Source organism: Notolepis coatsorum (genome assembly GCF_963971535.1).
Source record: "Notolepis coatsorum genome assembly, chromosome: 13".
Classification (NCBI taxonomy): Eukaryota; Metazoa; Chordata; class Actinopteri; order Aulopiformes; family Paralepididae; genus Notolepis; species Notolepis coatsorum.
In genome coordinates, this window is record NC_140177.1 from 27,361,463 (window position 1) to 27,374,673 (window position 13,211).

Sequence of the window (13,211 nt, forward strand, 5' to 3'; positions counted from 1 at the left end):
AGATAATTAGTTTACCATTCGCGGTCGCTATACTGAGGTCGCATTAATAGTTTACCGCTGTTCAGATCATGTCGAAGAATAGACGCATCCCAGTGACCTGTGACCTGTGCTAAGGGTCTTGGGAAATGTATTGTTGTAGTTTTCAACATTTTCACCTTTTAATTTTAAACCAATGCTGCCATCTACTGACAACAGAAAGTGTTGTCTATCGTCACCTTGAGAGGCACTTCCATATACACCGTCGCCCAAAACACATTCTAGAGATTCCCACTTTTTACTGGGAATGGGGCGTGGCTGTATTTGGTCCCAGACAATAAGAGTGGCTGCGATTGGTCTACGTGCCGTTAGAGCAGTCGTCTGGTAATCCGTCTGGTAACCCGGAGGTTCCCGGTTCAATTCCCGCTCCTCCCAGGCAGCGCGTCGAAGTATCCTTGAGCAAGACACTTAACCCCTTACCGATGAGCAGGTTGGCACCTTGCCTCTGCCGTCGATGTGTGAATGAATGGGTCAAATGTGAGGAACAAATTGTAAAGCGCTTTGGATAAAAGCTGCCATATAAATGCAGCCATTTACCATTTTTACCATTTACACACAATACTACAGAGGACCTCTTTTAAGTCTAGTGCTTACCAGAGATGTGTTTATCATCTTTCTGGAAATAATTCATACAGCGTGGGAAAAAAAAGAGCATGAAAACTGACCAATCGATGAATGGACTATGAGCATCCAGCCCTAGAATCTACCTCCTACTGTTTCTGTAGTGAATTTTAAATGGGTTGGTAACAGAAAACATCCCGTCTGATGAAGAGCAGTGCGCCCAAAACCTCACTTCTGTCACGGTGTCAATAAATGCATCCGGGGGGTCTCTAGCGTGTGGACCACTTCCTGCCGTATGCTCATTCCAGCACCTGTTTAGAACGCAACTGACCAACCCCAAGCCCCGCCCTCTTTCCTTGACCCTCCAATCACGACACGTTGCTTTCCTAAGTCAATCTAAGCATTTTTTTTTACTGCCTTTTTCCTCACAAACGCTTAGCTTTAACCCTTTCACTAGTGTGATAGTAAAGGGTTAACCTTCTGTAGTGTGGCAGTGAAAGGGTTAACCTGTTGTCGTGTGGCAGTGAAAGGGTTAACATTCTGTGTATTGTCGCAGTGAAAGGGTTAACCGTTCTGGTAGTGTGGCAGTGAAAGGGTTAAAAGAAGGAAGGTAGCGTGTGAACGCCGACATGGAGGTGATTGGGATCATGGAGTAATTTAAACAGGTTATTACCTCGGATGTCAGAATCATCAGCAATTTGTTTTCCTCACAACCGCTTAGCTTTAAAAGAAGGAAGGTAGCGTGTGAACGCACACTGGTGCCAAGTGTGGAAACCTCCAATTCGGCCGACATGGAGGTGGTTGGGATCATGGAGTCATTTAAACAGGTTATTACCTCGGATGTCAGAATCATCTGCAATTTGTTTTCCTCACAACCGCTTAGCTTTAAAAGAAGGAAGGTAGCGTGTGAACGCACACTGGTGCCAAGTGTGGAAACCTCCAATTCGGCCGACATGGAGGTGGTTGGGATCATGGAGTCACAGGTTATTACCTCGGATGTCAGAATCATCTGCAATTTGTTGCATAGCAACGTTTGATCTATTGGTTGATGTGTTGGGGGCGACAGTGGCTCAGGAGGTAAAGCGGTCATCGGGTAATCAGAAGGTTCCCGGTTAACTTCCGGCTCTTCCCAGCAATGTGTCTAAGCGAGACACTTAACCCCACTTGGCACCTTGCATGGTCGCCTCCGTTGTCGGTGTGTGACTGTCTGGGTGAATGTGAGGCACTATATGATTGCAGTCCATTTGATGTATTTCTTCCTCAGCTAACTTGTGTATTTAGAATTTAATATTTTATTAGTCTGGCACCGAGCAGAGCATAGAACGCTGGCATTCTGATGTGACGACTGACGACCCTTCCTTCTTTTATAGTTACCCCCCCCCCCCCCCCCCCCATTTCCTGAGAATATCCCAAAAGCTACAGAGATGGGATCCGAGAGAGCCCCCATCTGAATGCAGGACACGCGCGTCAAAAGTGGAAACAGAGAGAGAGAATAAGAAGAATTCCTTTTGCAAAGGGTCTGATGAAATCGGGATGCGTGCAACATAATTCCCTGCCACACTCCTACCCCTCCATTCTGTTGGATTTCATGGTGGCCCTTCCGCGCGGCGGCCAAGAGGAGAGAGCGGCTCACACACACACAGACGTCACCATGGAAACAGCACAAACACATCTGTCGGCGGACGGACGTCTCATCCCAACTGTCTGTTCTGCCTTGGAATTAAGGAGGACATGGACACACTCCAAATAACAGAATGAGAGCGCCAGGGACGCACGCGTGAGACTTCCCCCCGTGCACACACACACACACACGCACCTACACATGCACCTACGCACACGCACAGTGTTTTGTTTTCCATTGCAGAGAAAATGCAGCTATTATTACAAGTGGCCTTGATTAATCAAAATATGTGGTCTGAGCTGTGTTCTAAATGAGTGATGTCCTCTACTCACCCCAGCGTGCATAAGCTTGTGTGTGTGTGTGTGTGTGTGCGCGCACACACACGACTTACCTGATGGATGATCTCCGAAACTGGCAATTGGTCCACATATGACTGAGTCTGTAGCTCACCGTCCACAAACCTGACAAGAAACACACACAATGGTAGTTGTTAGTGACTGCCTACGAGGAAAGTATAATAATAATTAATTTTATTTATATAGCGCTTCTCAATAACCCGACAGTGGTTATAGTAAAAACAAAGAAACATAAAAAAGGAACATGAGACCATGGGGGAAAACAGCATGAGATAACACAAAAAGACAGAGCGACAGGAGCAGACATCAATCGGGTTGGAGGGGGGGGGGTTATGGGTGGGGGGGGGGGGGGGGGTTGAAGGCAAGGGAGAACAGGTGGGTTTTGAGGCGAGCTTTGAAGGTGGAGAGTGTAGGGGAGTCTCTGATGGACTGAGGGAGGGAGTTCCAGAGTCGGGGCGCAGTGCGAGAGAAGGCCCGATAACCAAAGTTTTTGAGTTTGGATGTCGGGACAGTGAGGGAGGCAGTGGAGGAGGACCGAAGGGAACGGGTGGGGCGGTAGGGAAGAAGGAGATCAGTCAGGTAGGGGGGGGGGCAGGATATGGAGGGCTTTGAAGGTGAGGAGTAGTGTTTTGAAGTTGATGCGTTGTTTGATAGGGAGCCAGTGAGAGTGGAGGACAGCCCGTTCAGCCGAACGCACAATTGGAGGGGGGCTTCCCACTCTCCAGGACATTTACAACAAGCGGTGCATGGGTAAGGCTAAGAGAATTATCAAAGACTCCAGCCACCCAAACAACTGCCTCTTTGAACTGCTGCGGTCAGGCAAGCGATACCGGAGTCTCATGGCAAGCACAGAGAGACTCAGAAGAAGCTTCTATCCCCAGGCCATCAGGATGCTCAACGAACAATAACACTATGTAACAACCATCAAATGCACTCACAGCACACACATCCACACGCACACACTCACTTTAAACAAACAACTCACTGCAGCACCCACTTTAGAACACCTAAACACACTTTATATTTATTGGTAAAGAATTTGCACTACAACCCATACCTCATTACACCTTACTGTAAATTGTACCTAAATTGTACCCCATCCCATTTCTGCTTTGCACTGTATAGTATATTGTATATTTTATATTGTATAGTATACTATATTGTATGGTAATGGTAACTCAGTTACTTCTACTCTGCATTGAACATTGTATATATGTACATACTGAACACTTGTGTCTACGTACTTGACTTCTATTTTATACTTGCTATACTTATTTTATACTCATCTATTTTTGTCTAGCACAGTCTCTGGAGCGTAACAGAAAGAAGCATTTTGTATAAAAGTATTCTGTACTTCTGTATGACAACTAATAAAGAAACTTGAACTTGAAGAAACTTGAACTTGGACAGGAGTGATGTGTTCACGGGACCGGGTGTTAGTGAGGAGGCGGGCGGCTGAGTTTTGGACCATCTGCAGTTTATGGAGGGAGCGGGAGGTGATGCCAGTGAGGAGGGAGTTGCAATAGTCCAGGCGGGAGTATGTGAATTATACCTCAGATAAATTAAGATTTTGTTATGAGCACAGCCATTATTCAGAGAGAAAGGAGCTGTTGTGCAGAAAGACGGACTCTAGTGTCTCTGTGGGCAGATGGTGTGGCTACACTGGGTGACTGTCACTTCAGTTCAGAGACAGATGGGGTGGCTGTCACTTCAGTTCAGAGACAGATGGTGTGGCTGTCACTTCAGTTCAGAGACAGATGGGGTGGCTGCGCTGGGTGGCTGTCACTTCAGTTCAGAGACAGATGGGGTGGCTGCGCTGGGTGGCTGTCACTTCAGTTCAGAGACAGATGGGGTGTCTGCGCTGGGTGGCTGTCACTTCAGTTCAGAGACAGATGGTGTGGCTAAACTGGGTGGCTGTCACTTCAGTTCAGAGACAGATGGTGTGGCTACACTGGGTGGCTGTCACTTCAGTTCAGAGACAGATGGTGTGGCTGCGCTGGGTGACTGTCACTTCAGTTCAGAGACAGATGGTGTGGCTGCGCTGGGTGACTGTCACTTCAGTTCAGAGACAGATGGGGTGGCTGCGCTGGGTGGCTGTCACTTCAGTTCAGAGCCACGACAGTCATACACAACTGTTGCACATGAATCAGATTTCCTTTTTGATTAAAAAAGAAAAAAACTATCCTGAAAGATTGTCAAGAGTGAGATACGTGAGGTAAGAACGTGCTGCTTAGTTGTGCTGCTTAGGCGTGTGTGTCTATGTGTGTGTGTGTGTGTGTTTAAGTTTAAGTTTATTTGGATCCCCATTAGCCACAGCAGTGCTGGGGCTATTCTTCCTGGGGTCCATAACACATAAAATACAGTTACAGACGTATACACTCACAACATTTACATGTCATACAGACAATTAAAACAACAATAAAAACCCTTATACACTCATAACATTTACATGACATACAGACCATTAAAACAACAATAAAAACCCTTATACACTCACAACATTTACATGTCATACAGACAATTAAAACAACAGTAAAAACCCTAATCAAATTCATAATACAATATAAAAATACAAAATTATACAATATTTTAATAATATATCCCTATCAGACACATGCCTTTTCATCCATATATACCTATCTCTTTATCAGACACATACATTTTAATTTACGTACACACTATCTATTAGGGAATGTCAATTTCTTTGGTTGAAAATGTTGTTTTACCACGATTTTGAAACGGCATTTACTATTCTCCTGCTTAACATGTCTGGGAAGAGAGTTCCATTCCTGCATACCACGGAACATGACAGTGTGTGTGTGTGTGTGTGTGTTTACATGCACTTTAAAGTATGTATCCCAGGGGTGGCTGGGTAGCGTAGAGGTCTAAGCACTCGCCTACCACTGCAGAGACTCGAAGGGTTCGAAGGGTAACAGGGAAAGGGGATTTTTTTTTTATAAAACAGAAATCAGAAAAACAACTGATTTGACGGCATTGCTGACGTGAACATTGCTGACGTGAATAGGGTACTGATTTGCATAACTAACGCCCCCTCTATATGAATTGAAAATGGGGGACCCTGATAGAAACAAGACAAACGTCTTTCTCAGGTCTGCATCCCTGTGACGTACATGAGTACGTGGGTTGAGCATTACCATTATTCCTGTATTTATGACACCATCTGAACATCAGGTTAGTATATTATTTGTGTTGTTTTCTATGTGTGGTGTTGTGTCATCTCCTAATCGCTGTTTCTGTTTCCGCAGATGCCACTCATCTCCCTGATTGGATTGGTTGCCCCTGATTGGTGCATCTTCAAGACAGGCAGTGGAGATGGGTGGTTAAGAGATTGGGAGGTGGCACACATCGGGGCGCCTCATTCTCTGTCAGTTCACAGTTGATCAGAGGATTGGGAGGTTGCCATTGCTTTGTTTGCCACTGTGTGTGGACTCCAGTAGCAGGATATATATACTATTGTTGTGGGCCTTAGAGCCATTTGCCTTCCTGCTTGGAAGTGAGTATATATATATATCTATTTGTGTTGCTCTGGTGCTAAGTAGAACACTGTATATTATATTATATCATATTGTATTATATATATATATAATTAGTATTCCCTTATACTGTAGTGCTCTATGGCTGGGTGGTTCCCAGTGTTTACTTTATATTTTGCTTAGTGTTGTTTGGTCGTATTTATATATTGCCTGTTTGTTCTCCCATTACCTTTTGCCCTTTGTGTTTGTGCTGTGGGTTTCAATCCCCACGATAATAAATATTATTTCCTCTTTGGGAACAGTGGGTTTAAATCCCCACGATAATAAATATTATTTCCTCTTTGGGAACAGTGGGTTTAAATCCCCGCTATAATAAATATCATTTACTATTTGGAACAACGCCTTGTGTTATTTTCTTTACCTGCCTGGGACCTGTGCTTAATGCACTACTGGAGGGGCTGGTTTTCACATACAGCCCGTTCCAGCTTATATTATATATTGTCTTGTGACATTGCTATGTGACATGGGGGCTCATTTCCGGTCTTTCATGTCCTTGTGACATGGGGGGCTCAATGCCGGTCTGCTGTGTACGTTTGACATAGGGGCTGATGGTATCAGGTAAAGTGGCGTTGTTGTTTATTAGTATTTATGTATCCATGCTGTGTTTTATATAATAATTAACCATTCGTGTATGCTCTTGACCAGATCTCTTTTTTCTACCACATAGGTAACAGGGGGGGGGGTCACCTGCTTGGCTAGAGGGTGGGGGGCACGAGTCGTGATTCCGGTGGAGCGCGCAATGAAATCGGTAAGCGACTGAATATATGTGTAGCCTTCATCCCGGTATGGGAGTAGTTTAGCTGGGATAGGCTAGAGTGACACAGGTGACTCCTAATTGAGTGGTTAGGAACATTTGTTATTGTTTTCATTTGGTAGATGTGGTCAGTTGGATTGTTTTGGTTAAGAGGTGTAAAAGCAGAATGTGTCTATTATTATTGCGCACGGTCATGGTTAACTAAGTGAGGACGTGATCTATATATATTTTTTTGGGTGTATCATAAGTCACGCATAAAGACATATTATGGCTGCGTCGGCGTTTGTTTTTGAAGTCTTTGTGGCGGATCCAACAGAGGATCAGGTGGAAGGTTGCACTAAGGCGGAATTATGCCTTATTGCTAAGCATTATAATATTGCGGTGCATAGTTCCCAGTCCAAGGCTGATATGAAGGCGGCTGTAATAGCGGGGTTGGTGGAGCAACAGGTGTTCAGCACGGCTCGGGGAGTAGTGAGTCATAGTGACCAGGAGGTTGGAAACACTGGCGAATGGGTTGACTCTCCCTTGCGTGATCTTAACCCGGAGGGTGGTGCTATTAGGAAGAATGGTAGTACGCCCAGAGCTGAAAGTGAGGGCGCGGGGGATTCAGATAAAGAATCCACGTCTTCTGGCCATACGCGCTCTAGTCTGCGTTTTGCCCGTCTCCAGATGGAGGAGAGAGCGCTTTTGCGCAGGGAGGAGCGAGACAGGGAAGAGAGAGAGAGAGACAGAGAGGACAGAGCAGCTGTACGAGACAGAGAAGAGAGAGCAGCTGTACAAGATAGAGAGGAGAGAAAGGACGAGAGGGACAGAGTGGAGAGAAAGGAGGAAAAAGACAGGGAACTTCAACTGGCCATAGAGAGGCTGAGGTTGGAGGCTGGAGTTGGTAGTGGTAGTGCTACCTCCTCTCCAGCTGGGGTTTCCCCGGCTCGCTTTAATATCGACCAGCACGTTAATCTGGTACCCATGTTCCGAGAATCAGAAGTAGAGGCTTATTTTTCTGCTTTTGAGCGGATTGCACAGGCTCTGCATTGGCCGGAGGATATGTGGGTAATTTTGCTTCAGACCAGGCTCACTGGCAAAGCCAGTGCAGCGGTAGCGTCATTAACTATGGCAGACAGTCAAAGTTATGAGCGGGTGAAGAATGCTGTTTTACGTGTGTATGAGTTGGTTCCCGAAGCATATAGACAGCGTTTTCGCTCGCTCAGAAAGTCCCCTTCTCAAACAAATAGATTTCTCCCGTGAACAGAGGAATCTTTTTGAACGATGGTGCGCGGCGAGTAAGGTGCAGGATCTTGCAGCCATGAGCGAGTTAATACTCATGGAACAATTTAAACTCTGTATGCCCGAACGAACCAAACTGTATCTGAATTAACAGAAAGTGTCTACTCTCCAAGACGCTGCTGTTTTGGCGGATTAATTGGCGTTGACGCACAAACATGCTTCGGTGCGTAACGATACTGTGTGTGTTAAAACGGTGCGTTTCCCTCTCGGGAATTACCATTTCGGGGAGATGGCGAGCGTGCGTATCGGCCACGCTCGCCTCCGTCTGAAAAAAGACATTGTAATTATTGTAGGAAGCCAGGTCATTTGGTGGCGGACTGTTATGCATTTGTACGCGATCGGCAAAATACTGACAGGCCAGCTCAGGAACCAATGGTGGTGCGGTTGATTAGCACTGTCTCACGCCCTGGGCGGGAGAAACCAGACAGTTGTTTTGATCCTTTTATGTCTTCTGGTTTTGTGTCACTGTCGGGTAAAGTCTGTGACCAGCGCGAGGTGAGGATCCTTCGTGATACAGGTGGTTCACAGTCCTTTATGCTGGCGGATGTATTGCCGTTAAATGTGGAGTCGTCTTGTAAATCAAGTGCTATTGTGTGCGGGATAGAAATGGGCTACACGCCCGCTCCGTTACATATGATACATGTGCGGTCAAAGCTAGTCACAGGTTGTTTTCCCGTGGCGGTTCGTTCCTCTTTTCCGGTAGCCGGAATTGATTTTATCATGGGGAATGATATAGCTGGGGGGAAAGTTCTGTGCGATGCGTTGATTGAGTCAGCATCCCCACCACGCTCGCCGCCGTCTAGGAGACCGGTGGTGTGCAATTATTGTAAAGAGACAGGCCATGTGGTAAAAGGATGTCGTACGCTGTGGAAGCGACAGGACAAAAGAAAGTCAGCCCAGAAACCAAAAGGTGTGGGGGTTGATTTTGTCATGGGGAACGAGTTCGCTGGGGAGAGTGTGATCCCTGTAGTGGAGGTTGAAAAGGCTCCATTGACTGACTTGTGTTGTGATGAATTGATTGATATTCACCCCAATGTGTTTTCTGCTTGTGTTGTCACCAAGGCACAGGACGGGAAGCGAACTCAAGTTTTGGCATTGAGTGACTCTGTCTGTGGTGAGGCTCTCGCCGAGGGCAGGGGGCCATCTGTTGGAGAGATGGAAGAGGTTGCTGTGTGTAGCGTTCAGGGGAAGCTGGTAATTCCCGAACCATCTTCATCATCATATTGTAACTATTGGAGAGATGATGATGGAAGACGTTCACTACCACCTGAATTTGACATTCATCAAGCAGTGTCGCCCGAGCAATTGATCGCTCTAAAGCGGTGGAGGCTGGGTGTGTAGCTGACCATGTGCGTTTGACATGGTTATTTGTGAGTTGGATTTCACCACATTTTGAGAACGGTTTGCATACAGTAGCCGGTGTGTGCTACATGGTCCCTGGGGCTCTCCTTGGCCTTCTGGCTCCCAGTGCTAATGTGTCTCTCCGTTTTCTGTGCTGCAGGAGGGTGAACGTGACGGTGCCTGTCTTGTTCCAGTTATGGCCTTCGGGATAGGGAATGCACCGGCCACGTTCCGACGGCTGATGCGTCTGGTGTTGGGTGATGTGCCTAGGGGCATTGTGTGTGTGTGTGTGTGTTTTGGGTGTGGTGGTGGTCGACCGTGTGGGCCCGGAGCGGGGCCTGTGTGGTGCTGGTGTGCCCATTTGGTGGGTGATTGTGGGAGGAGCATTTTTTTTGTTGTTTCTGTTCTCCCTAGTGTGTGTACTAACCTCATGTTGGGTAATAAGTAATAATGTTTTGCTCACCCTGCAGGTTCGCTCTTATGGGGGGAGGTGTGACGTACATGAGTACGTGGGTTGAGCATTACCATTATTCCTGTATTTATGACACCATCTGAACATCAGGTTAGTATATTATTTGTGTTGTTTTCTATGTGTGGTGTTGTGTCATCTCCTAATCGCTGTTTCTGTTTCCGCAGATGCCACTCATCTCCCTGATTGGATTGGTTGCCCCTGATTGGACTGGTCACTCCACAGAGACAGCCCTCATTGCGGTCACAGAGGCACTTCACTTAGCAAAAGCGAAAGGCCTCTCCTCTGTCCTGATTCTCCTAGATCTATCTGCAGCCTTCGACACAGTCAACCACCAGATCCTCCTTGCGGCCCTCGCAGGAATGGGAGTGGCTGGCTCTGCGCTGACATGGCTGTCATCATACCTCAATGACCGCTCCTACCAAGTGTCATGGAGAGGGACCCTGTCGGCCACCCGCCCCCTGCGGACGGGTGTCCCCCAGGGCTCGGTTTTAGGACCCCTTCTCTTCTCCCTCTACACTAAATCACTGGGTAACAACGTCTCATGGCTTCTCCTACCATTGTTATGCCGACGATACTCAACTCTTCCTCTCCTTCCCTCCCTCAGATATCCACGTCTCTGAGCGGATCTCGGCCTGTCTGTCCGACATCTCTGCCTGGATGACGTCCAACCACCTCAAACTGAACCTAAGCAAAACAGAATTGCTCCACCTGCCGGCCAAATCCTCCCCCCTAACCGACCTTTCAATCACAGTCGAGAATGCAGCTGTGACTGCGTCCCCGACCGCCAAGAACCTTGGTGTTGTCCTCGACGACCAGTTGAACTTCTCTGCTCACATCGCAGCGACGACTAGAACCTGCCGATTCCTCCTGAGCAACGTCAGAAGGATCCGCCCCTTCCTGACAAAAGAAGCCACCCAACTCCTCGTCCAATCAACAGTCATCTCCCGCCTCGACTACTGCAATGCACTGCTCGCTGGCCTCCCGGCCACTGCCACTAAGCCTCTTCAACTCATTCAGAACGCAGCGGCCCGCCTGATCTCAAACCTACCGAAGTCGGCCCATGTCACCCCACTTCTTAGGGACCTGCACTGGCTCCCCATTGCTGCACGAATCCGCTTCAAGGCCCTCGACCTAGCATACCGTGCGGCAAAGGGAACCGCTCCCGCCTACCTCCGGTCAATGGTCTCTAACTACACACCCTCAAGACCCCTACGCTCTGCATCTTCTGGCCGCCTCAGACCTACTCCTATCCAAGCTCCGGGAGGGTCATCAAAGAGAAGTCGCCTATTCTCAGTCCTTGCCCCACAATGGTGGAATGAACTACCCACCCCAGTTAGGACAGCCGAATCACGTCCAATCTTTCGCCGTCGACTAAAGACGCACTTCTTCAACCATTATCTGAATTAAAAAAAAATATATATAAAAAAAAAAAAAAAATCTAACCCTAACTAACCGTACTGTCATGCACTTGTCCTAATAAACTAACCTACACTGTAGCACTCAACACTTTGATGAACATTGTTACTCAGCTGATAGAGTTGTGCCCTTCCTGATGGCTTGTCGTACAGAACTTGTAAGTCGCTTTGGATAAAAGCGTCAGCTAAATGACTAAATGTAAATGTAAATGATTGGTGCATCTTCAAGACAGGCAGTGGAGATGGGTGGTTAAGAGATTGGGAGGTGGCACACATCGGGGCGCCTCATTCTCTGTCAGTTCACAGTTGATCAGAGGATTGGGAGGTTGCCATTGCTTTGTTTGCCACTGTGTGTGGACTCCAGTAGCAGGATATATATACTATTGTTGTGGGCCTTAGAGCCATTTGCCTTCCTGCTTGGAAGTGAGTATATATATATATATATATCTATTTGTGTTGCTCTGGTGCTAAGTAGAACACTGTATATTATATTGTATTATATATATATATAATTAGTATTCCCTTATACTGTAGTGCTCTATGGCTGGGTGGTTCCCAGTGTTTACTTTATATTTTGCTTAGTGTTGTTTGGTCGTATTTATATATTGCCTGTTTGTTCTCCCATTACCTTTTGCCCTTTGTGTTTGTGCTGTGGGTTTCAATCCCCACGATAATAAATATTATTTCCTCTTTGGGAACAGTGGGTTTAAATCCCCACGATAATAAATATTATTTCCTCTTTGGGAACAGTGGGTTTAAATCCCCGCTATAATAAATATCATTTACTATTTGGAACAACGCCTTGTGTTATTTTCTTTACCTGCCTGGGACCTGTGCTTAATGCACTACTGGAGGGGCTGGTTTTCACATACAGCCCGTTCCAGCTTATATTATATATTGTCTTGTGACATTGCTATGTGACAATCCCCTTAACAATTGTATGTATTGAGCCGTACTGTATTGTACCCATTCTGCAATCTGTTAAATAAAGTTTTCATTCATTCATTCATTCATCTATGGTTGACAGCAGAGAGAGTGGAAATATCACTTCCTCAAACAGAGCGAGGCAGAGAGCGCATAGTGTAACCCGACACTTCCTCAAACGGGTTTTGACTGCGAGCAGAGAGCGGACGAGCGAGAGAGAGGGAGAGATAGAGGGAGAGAGATGGAGAGAGAGGGACCCGTCTTCTCTCACACACGCAGCGTTTACACAGTGCTCCGTGCCTCCGTGTGTCCCTCTCTCTCTCCCTCTCTATCTCTCTCTCTCTCTCTCTCCCTCGCAGTCGAGCACCAGCATATCACTGTAATATCTTTATGGGCGGAGCCAGGCCAACACAGCCTGAAATCCAAAGTGAGAAAAATTTGGCTTTTGAGTACTTGATTAGAAATATAAAATAATGATTTTTTTAATAAAAGCTTACAGACAGGGGAGGAAATTAGGCCACTTTACTCGCCAAATGAGTATTTTTTATGTTTGGCGAGTGATTCATGAAGAGCACTCGCCACACTGGCGAGTAGTAAACCAAACAAAACAAAAAAATCATTCTGCAATCTGCTGATTCGCTCACTGGCACAAGCCGAACTCTGACTCCCCCCTTATGATTCCTCCCATTTGCGCCTCATAATAATCCGACCATAACCAATGAACATCATCGTTGTACAGATGCGCTCTAAGCTCCTCCAACGAACACTCGTTTTCTAGAAGATGCCACCCATCTAGGGGAAGTGGACACACCACTGCGTGCAGACCTACAGACTCCTGTCACCGGCTTGACAACGTAGACAAACTTAGACAAAAACACATCAGTGGATGAAAA

At 46.6% G+C, this 13,211-nt stretch overlaps 1 protein-coding gene across 1 annotated transcript in view; it reads right to left on the reverse strand.

The window, feature by feature from the left end:
- The window catches only part of pigk (phosphatidylinositol glycan anchor biosynthesis, class K), a 95,668-nt gene that overhangs the window by 17,750 nt on the left and 64,707 nt on the right, over positions 1-13,211 (reverse strand). The window contains exon 10 of the mRNA XM_084327210.1: positions 2,610-2,679. Within this exon, the coding sequence (XP_084183336.1) occupies positions 2,610-2,679 (70 nt within the window). The remainder of the gene's footprint in view (positions 1-2,609; positions 2,680-13,211) is intronic.